A 19,635-nucleotide genomic window follows, 5' to 3' on the forward strand; every position below is an offset into this window, starting at 1 on the left:
TTTTGTTATTACGACATTTTTCTTGGTACTTTTATTTAATTAGGAAATTCAAACGATTGATTTGTTTGACTAACGTAATCAAAGTGAAACTAAAAAAAATATCAAACAAGCTATTAGTTTGCAACAATCGCTTTCTTCATTGATAAGTTGATAAACTTACATTTCAATAACTAGAAAAAAGCAAAAGAAAAGAGTATATTTCTAGCCATTATATTACAAGCTGAAACAGCCACTGGTGATTATAAACTGTATTTCTTGTTCTTTTCCTGGGGACGGTAAAGAGAACACTGTCCAAGAGGAATGATGACATCATTCACATGTTCCATGGATGACATATCTTTATCTGTCATCCAAGTAAATAGTCGTGTGACGACTACATAGTGCCAAGAAAAACATGTTTCATGAAAAACTTTTCACGAGCTAGAATATATGAAGGAGAGAGTATAACATGAATATTTAATTTGTTAGTTTTGAACTACAGCTCATTTAAACGTATAACAACTATATAGCTCAAGAACATATCTACAATATTAAGAAACAGAAAAATATTATACCAGCTGTGAACTCAACATACTTTCATTGTAAATAATTTGAGAGACAAAATGATTTCATTTGTTTCTTACATCTTACTGTCTTCCCCATTGCCTCAACGGTAAAAATCGGGTTTCGATCCTCGTGGTAAGAAGTGCAAAGATAACCTATTGTGTAGCTTTGTGCTTATCGATAACTACACCTGACATATCAGTTAAGCGTCTCTCTTTTTGACTAATCGATATAAATTTTTAACTAATCAGTTTTCTTCTTTCACTTCCCACACAGATTTCAGAATGTATTATAACACGAGATTTGTCCAACCCCCATTTATTTGCAATAATACTAGCCTTTTCATTCAGAGGAAAGTCACCGGACACAATATAAGTATCATTTCCCCATTAATGAATATTTGATATTGATAAACAAAAGGCTTACAGAGAAGCTGTGACTGATAAAACACAAATAACAAATGGATGTCACACTTGGAAAGTGACTGTCGTACCAAACGTTCTTGGCTTAGAATTGTTTGTAAACTCACTGCTTCTTTTGTCGCCATTATCTGAAACATTCGGTTTACACATCTAAAAATTAGTTGTCAAAACATTATCTGTATTCAGTAATGATGTTCTTACTGCTTAAGGCCTGTCTTGGCCCGGTGGTTAAGCTACTTGACTCGTAGTCCGAGGGTCGCGGGTTCGAATCTCCATCACACAAAACATGATCACCCTTTCAGCCGTGGAGGCGTTATAATGTGACGGTCAACCCCACTATTCGTTGACAAAAGAATAGCCCAAGAGTTGGCGGTGGGTGGTGATGACTAGCTACCTTCCCTCTAGTCTTACACTGCTAAATAAAACTATTTTTTTAACAACAACGATTTATTAATACAGAGCGTTTACACAAATGAGACTGTTTGCGGTCTTAAACTACGACAAAATACTAAACTACTGTACAGAAAACGTCACTTAGACTGGAAACAGTTTCATGCATTCGGTGATTTTTACGTGTTTTTATTATCCTGTACAATAAATTATCCAGTATCATATTGTAGTTTTGAGACCACAAACAGTTTCATTCTTATGATTATTTTATACCATATTTTCAAGATTTTTCTCAAAGACTGACATTAAAATAACAACGGAAACAAGGTTTAAACATCCACACGTCTACCACCAGATGGAGCAATTGCATATTGTTTACTCTTCATTACTTAATGAAAGATATTTTCGATTATTGATACAGTGAACCGAGCGCTCGGTAATAGGCACTCCTTTCTACAACAACTAGAACAATACACAAATAGCTTAGACGAAGGATGTATGATTAACAGGCACCTCTTTCCACAACAACTAGAACAATACACAAACAGTTTAGATGAAGGATGTACGATTAATAGGCACTCCTTTCTACAACAACTAGAACAATACACAAACAGCTTAGACGAAGGATGTATGATTAACAGGCACCTCTTTCCACACCAATTAGAACAATACACAAACAATATAGATGAAGGATGTATGATTAACAGGCACCTCTTTCTACAACAACTAGCACAATACACAAACAGTTTAGACGAAGGATGTATGATTAACAGGCACCTCTTTCCACAACAACTAGAACAATACACAAACAGCTTAGACGAAGGATGTATGATTAACAGGCACCTCTTTCCACACCAATTAGAACAATACACAAACAATATAGATGAAGGATGTATGATTAACAGGCACCTCTTTCCACAACAACTAGAACAATACACAAACAGTTTAGACGAAGGATGTATGATTAACAGGCACCTCTTTCCACAACAATTAGAACAATACACAAACAGTTTAGACGAAGGATGTATGATTAACAGGAACCTCTTTCTACAACAACTAGAACAATACACAAACAGTTTAGACGAAGGATGTATGATTAACAGGAACCTCTTTCTACAACAACTAGAACAATACACAAACAGTTTAGACGAAGGATGTATGATTAACAGGAACCTCTTTCTACAACAACTAGAACAATACACAAACAGTTTAGACGAAGGATGTATGATTAACAGGCACCTCTTTCCACAACAATTAGAACAATACACAAACAGTTTAGATGAAGGGTGTACGATTAACAGGCACTCTTTTCCATGATGTTCCTCGGTGTGACAGCGATAAATCTACTGGTTTACAACGCTAAAATCTGGGGCTCAATTCCTCTCTGAGGACACAGAAGGTAGCCCAATGTGGTTTTACTATTGAACACACACACACAACCTATCCACAACAACTAGAACAATACAGTTTAAATGAACGTTTTTTTTTTTCCTTAGACACTTTAACATCTTTGGTTTTGTCAAATTCACCCAGAAAGAAAATGTTTTACAAATCTTGAAATTTTATCCCACGAAGGTCATACGTATTATATAACACTACAGGGAGTGGGGGACCATCTATAAGTATTTTGACATAAAGTGCTCAGTTGATCTCTCTTAGATGTCATGTTTTGGAGTAGTGTTCGATATTCATACTTATTTGGTGCTTAGTTTTAAAGTTTACTGAAAATATTTTAAAGCTTATTTCTGAGCTTAGTTGTGAAACATATATATACTGAGAACGCGCGTTATAAAAACGAATTACTAAGCCTAGTTGTCAAACATGTATATCTACTGAGAGCGCGCGTTATAAAAACGAATTACTAAGCCTAGTTGTCAAACATATATATTTACTTAGAGCGCTAATTATAAAAAGGAATTTCTAAGCCTAGTTGTGAAACATATATGTAATCAGAGCATGCATTATGAAAACGATAAAAAATGATTTTTATAAACACATTATTTTTAACTTGCTATCGGAACCCGGATTTTAAGCCTTGTATGTCCGTAAACTTGTCGACCCAGAGTGGAGCCCAGATACTTCATGAACTGAATTATTTTCCTTCACTAACGATTATTATTGTATCTTTTGCAGGAAACCAAAATCCTTGCTACCTGTTACAAGATGAAGCCTTTTTGGGCTTTGTTCAGCCTTCTTCTTGTTGGTAAGTTGCTAACAGCAACGGTTTGAGGAATAATTTAAAATCAGTGTGTTTCCTATTAGCTGTTAGGTGATGTAATAGGATGATTTTTATATAATCGTGTTTTATCTTGGTTGTTAAACATTTAAAACAGTGTGTTATTCTGTCTAACAACCACTAGGTCATCGTGTTTTTTATTGGTTATTTAGTAATATAACATTATAATTCTGCATAAAAACGTCCTTCCCATTGGATGACAAATGATGTTACGTAATGATTTTACATAAAAGTGTGCTTTCTATTAGTTGTTATCAGTGCAACAAGATGGTTTTAAACAATTATTTTATGTTAATAATAGTATTTCACGAAAGTCTGAAATCTCTTTTTGCTAAGAATAAAGCAATAAATAACAGAGACATGTGATGATTGTCTTAAGGTTTACATGTTCAACAATAATTCCTGTACACTGAATCCCAAAATGATATCCATTTTTCTCTGTATCGAATAAATTTCTCACAAAACATCATGGTAGTACCACGATTTCATATCCATTATTTTGTTGCTGTATTTCTATTCGGGAGGTTATAATATCAACAAGACCTGTTACATTGTTTTACTTTGTTACTTTGCTTTCATATTTGATGCTACAACAAGAATCAGATATGAGGTTACACATACAGTCAGACATGTTATTGTGTTTCTGCACTCGGGGTTACACTAACAATCAGACCTGTTATTGTGTTTCTTCACACTGGGTTACACTAACAGTCAGAGCTATTACTGTGTTTCTACACACGGGGTTACACTAACAGAGATGTTACTGTGTTTCTACACACGGGGTTACACTAACAGTCAGAGCTATTACCGTGTTTCTACACACGGGGTTACACTAACAGTCAGAGCTGTTACTGTGTTTCTACACACGGAGTTACACTGACAGTCAGAGCTGTTACTGTGTTTCTACACACGGAGTTACACTGACAGTCAGAGCTGTTACTGTGTTTCTACACACGGGGTTACACTAACAGTCAAAGATGTTACCGTGTTTCTACACACGGGGTTACACTAACAGTCAGAGCTGTTACTGTGTTTCTACACACGGAGTTACACTGACAGTCAGAGCTGTTACTGTGTTTCTACACACGGAGTTACACTGACAGTCAGAGCTGTTACTGTGTTTCTACACACGTGGTTACAATAACAATCAGACCTGTTGCTGTATTTCTATAAATGAGGCTCATATTGTAATACGATCTTTGTGTTTCTGTACATTAGATTATAATGACAATCAGAAGTATTGAAGTGTTTTTATACGTGAGGTTACAATATCAATGAAAGATGCCATTGTGTTTCTGTAACTGAGGTTAGAATAACAGAGTGCCTGTATTTCCGGCGAGGTTATAATGAAAGAGAGCCATTTCGTGTTTGGGTAGATCTTATTATCTATCATCTGGTGCTAGAAATACAAAAATGTTATGATAAATGGACAGCAACTGCCTGTAGAGGACGACGTTTCGAAAGCCTTCCGCTTTTCGTCTTCAAGTCAGTACGTGTGTAGGTGCTGTTGGTCTTTTATAGTGTCCCGGTGGACTGTCACGTTTAGAACTGTTCGGAGTTAAAACGGTAAACGTAACACTTGGGATTTCTTTCTGTGGTCACCAAGTATTGTTGTAACTTATAGCGTATAGTCACTTGTACAGACTCAACATTTAGAACTGTTTGGAGGTAAAACGGTAAACGTAACACTTGGGATTTCTCTCTGTGGTCACCAAGTGTTGTTTAACTTATAGTGTACAGTCACTTGTACAGACTCAACATTTAGAACTGCTTAGAGTGAAAACGGTAAAAGTTACACTTGAAATTTCTTTCCTAAATTTCTAGTTATGGTGCAGCTTTATAAAGGTTTTATTCTTTATAGTGCAGAATGCTGAAAACAGTTTTCAGTTTTTTTTCAAGTTACTCCAAGCAGATGCGTTGAGAAATCAAATAATGTTTACAGCTCTCCACGCTACACCTGGCATGGCCCGGTGGTTAAGGCACTCGACTCGTAATCCGAGGGTCGCAGGTTCGAATCTCCGTCACCCCAAACATTCTCGCCCATTCAACTGTGGAGTCGTTATAATGTTACGGTCAATCCCACTATTCGTTGGAAAAGAGTAGCCAAAGAATTGGTGGTAGGTGGTGATGACTAGCTGCCTTCCCTCTAGTCTTACACTGTTAAATTGGGGACGTTTAGCGCAGATAGTCTTCGTGTAGCTTTGCGCGAAATTCAAAACAAACCAAACCAATTAACCACAAGTTACTCAAACTAGACACAAGGCATAACGTGTATAGTTACTTACCTGTAATATCACACTGTTTGTCGAACTTTAGGCCTTCAGTACGTTCTCAGCAACAGAGCTGTTTGTACTAAGTGAGGAAAGGTGATTTTCATTATTTTATTCCCTTTCTGAGGCATTTCAAAATTCTGATAGCCCTCGTGTAGCTTTCCGCGAAATTAAAAACAAATAAATAATCTTTTCAGGAGTTAGATGTATTAATTATAGAATAATTTTATGTTGGTAATTTTATTGTTTGCATCACACGTTTTCCTTTTAGAGTACCTTTGGAAGGGTCTTTGTGACGTAAGATCTACTTGAGGTCTCTTAGAGATTATAGGTAATTCATAAACACTGTACATAGTTTTCGTTTTTCTGTACATTTAGGCCTACTCAGTTGCTTTAATATATCGGTTGATTAGCCGAACAATTTTTCTTCATTACTATCACACAAGCATTCTGTATATAATTCACTTACAACTGTGGCCCGAGTTACCGCAGTAGTATTCTGTTCACCCGGTAACAGTTTGGTTTTCTCTGTCTCAAAACATCCGCTGTTCCTTCTGTCAAAATCCACTCAAACTGATTCAGTTACTTTAAAATAACGACTAGACGGAAAAAAATATTCTTCTTTTCTACTGTTACTTTTACTTTAACATATTAAACGTTCGGCCTAATCGTTAGGCCTTCACTTCTACGGTAGTTAACTTTTCTAACCTGTCTTGTCTTTTCTTCTTGTCTTTCTACCGTTTCCACTTGTCTAACACTCAATCATCTGCCCGTCTTCTCGAATCTTCTATACTCTCAACGTCAAAGAGTTGCACGTGACATACGATAATCTCAACATCCGTGAACTACAACTTTCAACAATCGTCTGCTTTTAACTAACTCTCTTATTATAAAAACAACCAAACAATCACGACATATTAGCTTGCATAATAATCAATTAATATTACTTACGCTAAACAGTCTCTTATATTATGACAAACTTTCCATGCGAAAAACGTACAAAATTAATCTGTCATTAACATAGAGAAAGTCATAGTGCATGCTACACTTGTAGGACAATAATTACTTTCATAGTTATTATTTAACACAACACATATACCTACCTACTTTTGCATTTCTTTTATGAGTATGTATATTTAAGATGTCACGAGAATTTTATGGAAACATATTGAAGGATTTTTCTTCGATCATATTACAAAACAATACAATTTATCAGTTTACTCGATACTTAATAAACTAGCAACGCTCTTAAATTACAGTTTCTACAGCTGTGACTTCGGCAAGTGAAAATGAGGCTGAAGAAACACTGGTAAGTAGCGACCTGTTTTTTTTTTTTATCTTTTCAAACAATAATTAAAACGCAGAATTAATTACTTATATCCTTTTCTGTATAAAGTAGGTATCTGAATAACACAATTCACAATAGGAGTAGTTTATACTATTTCCTACACAAACTAAACTGTTTACGTTTTATGAAAGGAAAGCAAATTGTTCAAAGTTTCAGTCTTGGCTTGTTTGAAATAGAAGGTTAATTATCTACATTGTTTACAATATAATAGTAATTTTCACATTATCATTGAGAATCGACAATATCCTCTGTTTTGCCACTTCGGTTCGAGATGGAAACTGTTAGGCCACACGCGGTTTACAAAATACTACATTCCAGATTAAAATACACGGTCTATTTATTTTATTTTTATTATTTCAAGCCAGTATATGTACTACAGTGACGAGAACTAATACAAATGGTCGGACATGGCCAAGTGGTTAGGGCTTTTAACTCGCAACCTAGGAGTCGCCCTTTTGTTTGTTTTTTTCAATTTTGCGCAAAGCTACACGAGGGATATCTGCGCTAGCCGTCCCTAATTTAACAGTGTAAGACTAGAGGGAAGGCAGCTAGTCATAACCACCCACCGCCAACTCTTGAACTACTCTTTTACCAACGAATAGTGAGATTGACTGTCACATTACACTGGCCCCACGGCTGAAAGGGCGAGAATGTATGGTGCGGCGGGGATTCGAAACCGCGACCTTCGGGTTACAAGTCGAGCCACTTAACCACCTGGCCATGCCGGACCTCTCCTTTTTGTCCGTGAGGGCGATATAAAGTGAATGTCACTCCTACTATTCAGTAAAAGAGTAGCCCGAGAGTTGGCGGTGGGTGGTGATGTCTAGTAGCCTTCCTCTAGTCTTACACTGATAAATTAGGGATGGCTAGCGCAGATAGCTCTCTTGTAGCTTTGCGCAAAATTCAAAACAAACAAACATACCCAACCATTTTTATTTTAATGGTCATAATTACAGACGTTTTTAATGTTTATAAAGGAAAGCAAATTGTTTACAATGTTTAAAAAAAGGAATTCAAGTATTTCCTCATTTAAAAGGAAAGACAAATTTCTTAACATGTTTAAAAAGAAAGGTGCATCGTAAGAAAAGGAATGAAGCATGTTTACTTTGTTTATAAAGGAAAGCAAATTGATTACATTGTTTAAAAGGAATGAAGCATGTTTACTTTGTTTAGAAAGGAAAGCAAATTGATTACATTGTTTAAAAGGAATGATGGCTTGTTTACATTGTTGATAAATAATGGCATATTGAAGGTAAGCTAATTACAGTGTTTAAAATACAATTATAATAGTTTATACTGTTTAAAAGTAGGGATAGCTTATTTATATTCTTTAAAACTAGAAATAGTTCATATACATTGTTTAAAACTAGGAGTAGTTTATTTACATTGTTTCCAAAGATAATGTCTTTAAAACAATCATGGGTTTGTATGAAGCTTTCTATACCACTTAAAAATCTACTTTTTATATTGTTTCTAAACTTGCGATTGGCTAGTGATTGTGAATCATAATATTTTGACATATTCATATGTTAGGTTGGTGGATCAGGTTATATGATGGCTTATCCAATGGAGGAAAAAATGTTAGAAGATAACACAGCTTTGGAATCTTCAGGAGAGCCAGCACTGGCAAAATCTCAAGATAAGGACAAAATAGATGAAACCCTGCTTCTCCTTTTGCCATCAGAAGGAGAGGACAAAAATAAAATTGAAAGTGATAACGACAAGGAGTCTGTTGTTACAGAAGTAAATGAGTCCATGAGAAGTGTTTTACAAGACACACCCTCTCGTTCCATGCCTCCAGAGGGAATACCTCATGTCGAAATTCAGCAAAATATTCGACCCAAAGAGGAAGATCTGCAAAAAATGTTATACTCTCGAGAGCAACCTTTTAGTCACAAGTCAAAACCTACACCAGATGAGAAACCCGAATCGTTACAGTTTACTCCATCTCGTCCAAAATTCAGCCCAAAACGTCCGCCACCGTTTCTTCAATTTTTGTTTAGAAATAACTTTTCAAGATTTCCGATGGGAAGGCCTAATATTTTACATAAAGGAGATTCTCTTGTTTCAGAAGGATCATCAGTTATTGGTAATGGCATAGATGGCAATCGTGCACACAGAGAACCTGATAATAATAATATAATTATTGACGTTATTGGTAATGGAGATGAGAGACAAATAAAATCAGAAATCTTACCATTTGGATTTCCACGACCTTTGCCTATTGAGAATCAGCAATATCCTCTACTTCGTAGCCCATTTTCTGAAGAAAAGGCTAGAACTTTACTGTCGCCTAAGCCACAAATGCTTTCAAGCATATCTGTTCCTGAAATTCATATGAACCAGGAAGGACCTGCCAGACCTTTATTACCTTTAACTCCTTTTATGCTTATTTATTCTAACATGCTTTTAAATTCCCCATCGCCATCTGTAAAACATATACCTCTATTACCATTTACAAATGCCCATCCTTCATCTCCAAGACCCTTTTTACCATCTCATAATGCTCCATTGCCACAAAAAAATATTCCACTCCTTTTTCCAATGGCTTCCCTGCCACCTTCTGATACGGTACACCCATATTTAGTGGATTTTCTTCCACATCAAAATGGTCGATTCCAATCTCCAGTTGTTCCAATTCCACCATCGGATTTCTCACCTAGACCTTCAGTGGGTCCTCTGCCATCTGCAGACGCTCCATTCCCACCTTTATTAACCTTTCAACCACTTCCAAATACTCAATTTCCACTTCCAATAGCACCTTTTCTACCACCAAATATTCCATCTCTTCCTTCAATGGCTATCTTGCCACCTCCAGATACCCCTCTTCCAATTCCAATGCCCTTGATGCCGCCTCGAGATACTCCATTCCCATCTCCAATGGCCTTCATGCCGCCTCAAGATACTTCATTCCCATCTCCAATGGCCTTCATGCCGCCTCGAGATTTTCCATTCCCATCTCCAATGCCCTTGATGCCGCCTCGAGATATTCCATTCCCATCTCCAATGCCCTTGATGCCGCCTCGAGATACTTCATTCCCATCTCCAATAGCCTTCATGCCGCCTCGAGATATTCCATTCCCATCTCCAATGCCCTTGATGCCGCTTCGAGATACTCCATTCTCATCTCCAATGACCTTCATGCTGCCTCGAGATACTCCATTTTCATCTCCAATGACCTTCATGCCGCCTCGAGATACTCCATTCCCATCTCCAATGCCCTTTTTACCACTTCAAAATCCTCCTTACTCAGATCATAATATTCCTCTGCCCCTTCCAAATGATCCAATACAATCACCAATGGCCTCTTTGCCATACAGCGAGGCTCCCCTAATACCACCCATTTCAGCTATTCATTCGCCAGTACCTCCTTTGGAAAGAATTATGTTTTTGTTACATCCCATGCATGCTCCATCACCAGTTTCTTTCTATCCTGAAGTTCCCAGACCTATGCGACTTCCAACTTCATTTGGAATTACTTTACCTAATCCTAGTTTCCCCCCTCAAACACGTTTGGAGTTATTATCAATGGATTCTGAAATGGAAGACTCCACTGTTTTCCATAGACCATCTCCAACAATTACAGAACGAGAACCTCGTGTTATGAGACCCCCACTACCACCTTCTCAGCCTCAGTACTTTCAAGCCTTATTGCCTGTAAGGGATGACCATGAATTTGTTACTGATAATGTTGTTGATGAACCTAGCTCAATACCTCAGTCATTTTTTGTTAAAACAGGCTTAAACCTTCAGTCAATGCGCCCGAAATTTCCTTTTCCAAATCTTAATGGACAGCAAAACGTTCCACTCACATTTCCCATAGAACGGGGTGTTGAATCAACTCTTGTACCCCTTGAAAATGAATATCCTGCAGAATTTGCCTATATACCGTTTGAGGAACCACACCGAATGCCACAACCATTTTTATTTGATAATGAACACGAACCCTTAAAATCCTTTCCTTATATAAATGGACCCAATACACAGAGCCAAATGTTATTACAACAACATGGGGAGAGCATAGAGTCTTCATTACTAACGGCTGCGCACGAAAATGGTGAAGATAAGTTTATTTTCCAGCCAAACCACCTTCCAAGGTTTTCCAAATATCCCCCCAATGATACTCCCTTTCCGAAGCACCTTCCCGAATTCCAAAGATCCAACAACCAAGCTACTTTTCCAGGAGTACCTTTTAACAATGAAGCACAATTATTTACACCAGAAGCAGAAAACCATGTGATGTCCTTGGATATTCCTTTTAATCGTCAGACGCTTAGCAACAGGCCGTTTATTATTTAGAACTTCGGTATCATTACACACACTTTTCCAACATCTCGTTATTATTTTATTAGTTACTTAGCCTTTTATATAGTTTCATTTAGTATGTTATTGGGCAGAATTACTTAAAAACATAAAAAATGTGCTTTCCAGAGAAAGAAAAAACGTTGTTTAACAGAAAATATAACTTTTCCTTCAGCTAAGATTTACAAAATAATTTTGTCCTCTATTACAAGAAGTTACGAAATCCACGAAATTACTAACAGTACGTACTGAACAGTTCCCGCTGATTAATTATATATACCGTTCAAACCCATTTAAAACAGTTGAAACTACCACATTAAATCGGATTTCATTTGTTTGATAACCATGGTGGGCAAAGCAGAAATAGCCCATTGTGCAGCTTTATGGTTAACTTCAACAAACAAGCAAGTTTCTCTTCGATTGAACTCGGAAAAGTGTGTGAAATTCGAGTGTCGAGTCTATATCTGTGAAGTAAGCTGTGATCAAAGTATATTTTAATCCAAATAATTATAAAAAATTATAGTATTGTTTCAACTTGGTTAGAATTGAAACATTTGATGAATTCAAACTTGTACTATTGAAACTTTCTTGTTACAAGATGTTAGTCTTTCATCCAAAGTTATATTTAGTTTATATATGTATATTACAGCAAAATAAAAGGTATGTGGTAACTGTATGCCACGTATATTAATTATTTCTACTACTGTATTGTTTACAAACTTAACCCATGAAGATGAATCAAAGAGAAACATGTTATAAATATTTATATGTTAACAAAGTTATCCAATCAAGCAGGCCCGGCATGGCCTGGTGGTTAAGGTTCTTGACTCGTAATCCGAAGGGCGCGGGTTCGCGCCCGCATCGTGCTAAACAGACGTGGGGCGTATGATGTTACGGTCAATCCCACTATTCGTTGTGATTACTAGCGGTGGGTGGTGATGACTAGCTGCCTTCCCTTTAGTCTTACACTGCTAAATTAGGGACGGTTAGCACAGATAGCCCTCGAGTAGCTTTATGCGAAATTCAAAAACAACAACACAAAAACATCCCTCTTGTCTTTCACTGCTAAATTAGAGACGACTAGCGCAGATATCCGTCGTGTAGCTTTGCGCGAAATTCAAAAACAAACAAACACGCCACGTGAGAAAGCAAACAAACTTATCATCTATATTGTAATTAATACAACCTCTTACACAAACATGTTGCTTTTGCTCTTGAGCAAAGATATCTAATGGACTGGCTATTTTTATGTGTTCTGTTGACCGCTGGAAATCGAAACCCGGGTTTTATCACTGCAGGTGTGTCCGTAAACCATATGGACACACGTATAGTACAGTTATGATAAAAGAATATTTCATGGTTTTGAATGTTATACGAAGATTCACGATAGTGGTACGGACAAAACAACCTGCAGGATATATTATGTATTATTAACATGAATGGGAAAACCCGTGTTATATATACACATGTATATATTAATCAACACGTATCGAGCGAGAGGGTTTTGTGTTGTTGATATTACACAATGTAGTGTGTGGTACGGACAAAACAACCTGCAGGATATATTATGTATTATTAACATCAATGATAGTTTAACAATTTTCCACCTTCCATAGCTCGGACTTTGGTAATACAAACTATCAAACAGTTTCTATGGATGTGTTCTACTGTACTTTTACTTCATATACTAAATTTAAAGGCAACTCGTTAAGAAATACACAAAATATAAAATAACAAATTTTTATTGAATTGCTATTTTTCTTTGGATAAAAAAAAAGTACGGATCCCCAGCTGGTACAGCCTACGGATTTACAACGCTAAATTTAGGGGTTCGATTTCCTTCGGTGGACTCACCCACACGAAAGTACCGAAATATTATTTGACAGAAAGACATGCTTGACTTTTACTATTTTTGGTCACGTTTAGTGTACGTATGAATCTTCACAACCTTCAATTAGGTGTCAAATTTAGTCTAAATATAAGTCATACGTGTAAAGTGTTTGTACAAAAAACCTCTAAAATTTGACCATAATGTTTGCGCATGCTAAAAGTTACGTAATCTATTGGTCTAAAGTTTTAGTACGGCTTCGTGATGACGTGAAAACCCACTTGTAGAGAAAAAATATATATGTAAAGACAGCTGGTTTGGGTTGAGAAAATATTTTATGTAGAGGAGCGAACAACGTTTCGACCTTCTTCGGTCATTGTCAGATTCACAAGGAAAGAAAGAGGTAACTGACCAATAGCTGACCACATTATTGACGGGGTTTGCGTAATTGAGTGTAAGAATGTAGAGGGCGTGCTTAAGTGTTTGATTATATTTATTAATATAGGTATAAGGATGTTCCTTTGTATTGATTTATTTTGGGCTTGAGTTGTTGTATAAGTAAGGCTTCTTTAATTTTGCGTTTGTTTATGTTTGTTTCTTTATTTAGTATTTAGGTGTTTTCTATGGTTATGTTGTATTTATTTGACTTGCAGTGTTCGAAAACGTGTGAAGGTGACTTTTTGTGTTCTTTGAATCTGGTTTCCATTTTTCTACTTGTTTGTCCAATATAGAAATCGTGGCAGTTATCACATTGTATTTTGTAAAATAATGTTGGTGTGGTGTTTGTCAGTGTAGTTTTTACATAGTATAGACCTCAGTTTTGTGCCTGGTTTTTGAATAAATTTGGTATTAACTGGAATGTCATATTTTGTTACTAATTTTTGCCAAATGTTGGTTATTTGTCTGCTGATGTCGGGAATATATGGTATGCAGCAGTATATGGTTTCGTGATTTTTTGATTCGTGAGATATATTTACTTTAGTTGGTTGATTTTGCTTTTTAGCTAGGTGTATGCATATAATGTTTTTTTACGATTTGTAGAGGAAACTTATTGATGTTGATGAAGTATTGTTTTATTTTGTCTAATTCATCGTTAATTTTATCTGGTGAACATAGTTTTATGGCTGTGTTTATTTGGTTTCTTAGTAGGTTGAGTTTTTGTTTTGTTTCATGTGCTGAGTCCCAAGGAATGTATAGTCCAGTGTGGGTGATTTTTCGGTGGATTTCTGTTTTGAATTGTGTGTCGGTTTTTGTAATTTTGAGGTTAAGAAATGATACTTGATTGCTTTTTTCTTGTTTACATGTGAAGTTGATGTTGGGATGTATAGAGTTAATGTGATTCAAAAAATTAAGTGTGTGTTTTGTAGATCTGAATCCGCAACCGTGTCATCTATATATCTGTACCAGTATAGTGGTGGAAGTAATGCTGTGTTAATTGCTTGTGTTTCAAATTGTGTTATAAAAATATTGGCTAGAACTGGTGATACTGGGTTGCCCATGCTCAGGCCATTTGTTTGTATATAGTTGTGGTTGTTGAACATGAAGTTTGTCTTTATCGTGGTGAATTCTATGAGGGTTACTAGTTGGTTGCCGGGAATGGGCTAGGGTCTCGGATACACAGTTCTAAGGCTATCTTGCAGACTTCAGCGGTTGGCACTTCTGTAAAGAAGGATGTGATGTCGAAACTGTTACCTCTTTCTTTCTTTGTGAGCCTGACGATGACCGAAGAAGGTCGAAACGTTGTTCGCTCCTCTACATAGTGCTTTGTCTACTCATACCATCCATTTTTACACGGCTTTATCTTAGAATAAATGTGTACCTTTTTTTTTTGTAATTCAAATCAAATACGACTATTTTACAGTAAAACTATAGGATGAAAGTACGTGCAGATACATAAGTGTTGGTTAGGCCAAGCACACCAAAATATTTATTTGATATGAAAACATACCACGCTTCAATTAGAACTTAGAACGCGGATTGGACAATTTATTAATTAATAATTGGTATAAATCTCTTATCAATAGTATTAGTGTACCAACTAGTTTAGACGTTCAATTTTTTTTACCACACCGTTGTTTTTACACCAAAGGTGTCTTTGATTAGATTTATTTTACACTAACATCATCTGTTTCTCCCCAAACTTAAACATTCGATAAATTCAAATCTCCCCTGTCTTCTTTCTTATGAGTTGTTCGAACGAATTTCTGTTTTGTGTTTTGATAAATAGTACTTTTAATAAACATGGCTATTTACTATATGACAAAAAATTAATTAATTATATTGGATTTGTAAAAGTACAAATACTGATTCATAATTTCATTGTTGACTTTACAACAGTATTGTAATAATTTCCCATTCGAAAACCTACGTGTCTGTCTAACTTGTTGTAACAGAAAGCATTGCCATCTATTGAATGAAAGTTCACCTTAATTGTTATCATAAAATTATTTTATAAACGAATACCTCTTTGGCATTTAACAGTCAATACATGAACACATGAAATTAACACTTAATCTAAATTTCATTGAACATATTGATTATATTTGATACTATTAAATAAAATATGTATTGAAGATGTCTTAACAAACGTGACACGAGAAGTATCGTGTTTCTCAACGCATATTAAAAACAGCTTTCAACATATCACTTTGATACTCAGCACTTGGCTTCCCAGTGGCTCCGCGGTATGTCTGCGTACTTCTAACGTTAAAAACCGGGTTTTGAAACCCGTAGTAGGCAGAGCACAGATAGCCCATTGTATAGCTTCGTACTTCATTCAAATCAGCAACAACAACTGAGCACTTGTTTGTTACGATAGTTTTAAAAATAAGTAATTGAAGTTAGAATACAAATTTACCACACACGTTGTAATTAATGTCTCTAAGTACTGCAGTGTCACTTAAATGTCCTGCATAGAAAATGAGCAACATCTACTGTGGTCAGTTATTTACAAGAATAGAGTGAGTGGTGTTATAAGTGAAAACATTATATCATTAAGTATAGGACAGTATGTGAATCTAACCCGTATGGAACGACATAAAAATATATCGTAATTTATGGTTTAAATAAACCAAAGAATGTGTAATTTTCTTTAAAATAAATAAAGAAAAAATGGATAAAAAGTTCTATCCGACTTCTAAATCCAATCTGACTAGAGATGGGTCTATGGTAAAACTCGAGATTCCGGAGCTGGCGAGGTCAAATAGTGTTTTTAGTATACAAATATAAAATACTTCTGAAAAGACTGACAATTATTTTGTGTTTGTTTCATGTATACCAGAAGCACTTGATGATATATTAGAATATAAGAACTGTTGATATGTCGTTATGGAATTTTGAAGTCACCAGTAATATAGTATATAAGTTCGTTCTTGTGTATATATATATTTCTTGTGTTTAAATCACTTCTGATGAATTAGCTTTCACTATACGTAACTTGTTTTAAAGTATATATATCCACTATATCTCAAAAGATAACCTATTATTAGAAAAATAAAGTCATCACAGCTGGATACAAGGTCACCATTGAACACGTCATTCTAAAAGTGACGTAACGAAAGAAGTATACATCTTACATTTTTGGATGAAAATTAAATTACCCGATAAATAATATTTTTGTTTAACCAGCTTTTTAAGATGGATGCACAAGGAACTTGTAAGACTCACGATTAATAAGCAAAGGGATTGTTACAAGTAAAGTCACATATCATTTACCAAATGAGAAAATAAATCTCTCAATCCTTGGTATTTGTCGTCAACTTTATAATAACATTCACGCTTTTGAAATCAAGTACTGTTAATGTAAAAGAAAAAATAATTTATTTAGACTATTAGAGTGATTTTATTACTTTAACAAATACCTACGAGATGGCGCTACGGTTCAATTTAGTACCTTATTTCCAGTGTCTCGCGAGCATTCCAAAGCCACTTTAAACAGGCAAATTGTGGAAATTAAAAACGACAGAAAAACAGGACAAATTAAAAATCCATAGTATTCCACAAATGTCTTCTTTTAAAGGTTATTTCAGTATGTTAAAGAAATGATTCTAAAAAATTATACTTTGAACCCCTATATAAAGAAACAAAGAAAACACGTTCCTTTGAACCAGTTCCATTTCGTCAGTCCACCCGTACCTTAGAAATACTAAATTAACAGTCCAAGAGAAACTGAGCGGATCACTCTGATTTAATTAAGATACTATGTACATTGTCACGTGATCCTACACTTGATACTGTCGTAACGCGAACTATCGGAATAACATCTCGGGAGAAAATTCTATTGTCTTAGACCATTTTTTTTCCCCATTTGGGCACTATCCCGTATGCATTGTATTATTAATTACTCCAATACCTTTTTCCACAAAGTCTGTTTCTATGGGTTTATTTGCAGAATGAACGAAACAGTACCTATTTATGCAGCTACACACAAGTTTACTTTCTTCTGTAGACATTTCGTAGAAATACAGTGAAGATTATAAACCATTGATACATTACGTGACAACCTCTGACAGAACTGTCACACGAAAGTGCAAACATCGTAGTAAGAGCCCCAAAACAAAATAATTATGTTGCTATGGTTGCTTGACCTGAAGTCTTTCGTGCTTACAAGGCTTTATTTTTAAATCATTTTATGGTGTTACCACTTGTGGCTAAGGAAGAGAATCTGTCTATCCGCCTAATTTATATGACCTCTTGCACTGTCTATTCTCTTACACCAATTAGACAAAAGAGTCTATCCATTTTCTAACAGCATTATGCTCAACTGATTTGTCTAGTCTCAGATATCTCTTTAGTCGAGTTTTCTGCTAAGCCTGTAGTACATTATTATAATTTAACCTCACGTTATTGGGTCATGTTATATGTTTAGTCTTTGGTCTCTGTGGCCACTTGCTGTATGGAATCATCTGTTCAGTCTTGTTCTCCCAGTGATAACCTTTTAAATAACTATTTAACCTCTGCGATTATCTATAGAATGTAACCACGTAAAATCCTGTGTTCTCTCTGACTAATATATCTGGTTTTATTTGTAACCCTTGACCTCCTAATGTTACTTATTCTGTCATATATTATTCATATGTACATGTTAGTAACACTGTTGGTTGTAGAACTTGTCCAAACGACAACTTCCACTTGACAATCAAGCTGATGAGTCGTTGATTTTAATATAGTTCTCTTCTTTGTTTGTGTTTGATTGAAATTAAGCACAAAGCTACAGAATGGGCTATCTGTGCTCTGCCCACCACGGGTATCGAAAACCGCTGAGCCACTGGGGAAGCAAATATTTAAAAATATGTGTTAGATTGTGCCGCACACCGCGTAGTGTAAAAGAAAAATAAGAGAAAAAAGAAAAATCAAACAGAAGAGCATTAAGTTAAAACGTAAACTTATTATTTTCATTAGTTGTTGTTAAACAAACATGCGTTCATTAGTTGTTGTTGGACAAACATGCGCGTGTATTTTGTGTTAGTAACACCGTTACAAGAGATACCGAATAACCAACTTATGAATTAATTTATTCGCTTGTTAAAACGCTTATTTGAAGAAAATGACCTTCGTACAAAATTTCTCACAAGCCACTCTTATGCTATTAATAACGGCCCGCCCTGGCATGGCCAGGTGGTGTTAAGGCGTTGGACTCGTAATCAGAGGGTCGCAGGCTCGAATCCCCATCGTACCCAACATGTTCGACCTTTCAGCCGTGGGAGCATTATACTGTGACGGTCAATACCACTATTCGTTAGTAAAAGAGTAGTTCAACAGTTGGCTGGGGGGGGGGTGATGACTAGTTGCCTTCCCTCTCTTCTTACCCTGATAAATTAGGGACGGTTAGCGCAGATAGTCCTTGTGCAACTTTGCGCAAAATTAAAAAACAAACCATGTTATTAATAAAACCATTAATTCAAGAGCGTATTTTATTTTATTTCCTCTTAGCTTTTTGAGTAAGTCTGGGATGTCCCCTGGCGTAATTTATTATTACTTATTTCTGCTTATTGATTGTTTGTTTTTGAATTTCGCGCAAAGCTACACGAGCGCTATCTGCATTAGCTATCCCTTATTTAGTAGTGTAAGACTAGAGGGAAGGTAGCTAGTCATCACCACCCACCGCCAACTCTTTGGCTACTCTTTTACCAAAGAATATGGAATTGACCGTCACATTATAACGCCCCCCCCGCGGCTGAAAGGGTGAGCATGTTTGGTGCGACGGGGCTTCGAACCCACTACCGTCAGATTACGAGTCGAACGCCTTAACCCACCTGATCATGCCAAGCCCCGTTTAACGAGGTCAGTATTAGATC

The 19,635-nt window shown here is 36.0% G+C and overlaps 2 protein-coding genes across 5 annotated transcripts in view; one reads left to right on the forward strand and one right to left on the reverse strand.

The window, feature by feature from the left end:
• Nucleotides 1-12,202, forward strand: part of LOC143251206 (uncharacterized) — a 51,137-nt gene extending 38,935 nt beyond the window's left edge. For all 3 annotated transcript variants that reach the window (XM_076502631.1, XM_076502630.1, XM_076502629.1), the window contains exons 2-4: nucleotides 3,489-3,558; nucleotides 7,121-7,170; nucleotides 8,743-12,202. In XM_076502631.1, coding sequence (XP_076358746.1) covers nucleotides 3,519-3,558; nucleotides 7,121-7,170; nucleotides 8,743-11,508 — 2,856 coding nt within the window. In that variant the 5' untranslated portion in view covers nucleotides 3,489-3,518 and the 3' untranslated portion in view covers nucleotides 11,509-12,202. The remainder of the gene's footprint in view (nucleotides 1-3,488; nucleotides 3,559-7,120; nucleotides 7,171-8,742) is intronic.
• The window catches only part of LOC143251207 (uncharacterized), a 456,539-nt gene that overhangs the window by 52,625 nt on the left and 384,279 nt on the right, over nucleotides 1-19,635 (reverse strand). The window contains exon 4 of one of the 2 annotated variants that reach the window (XM_076502637.1): nucleotides 241-420. The exons of the other annotated variant lie outside the window; for it this stretch is intronic. The gene's annotated coding sequence lies outside the window, so the exon portion shown is untranslated. Of the gene's footprint in view, nucleotides 1-240; nucleotides 421-19,635 lie in introns of those variants that run through there. 2 annotated transcript variants of the gene reach the window in all.

Source organism: Tachypleus tridentatus, chromosome 5 (genome assembly GCF_004210375.1).
Source record: "Tachypleus tridentatus isolate NWPU-2018 chromosome 5, ASM421037v1, whole genome shotgun sequence".
Lineage (NCBI taxonomy): Eukaryota > Metazoa > Arthropoda > Merostomata > Xiphosura > Limulidae > Tachypleus > Tachypleus tridentatus.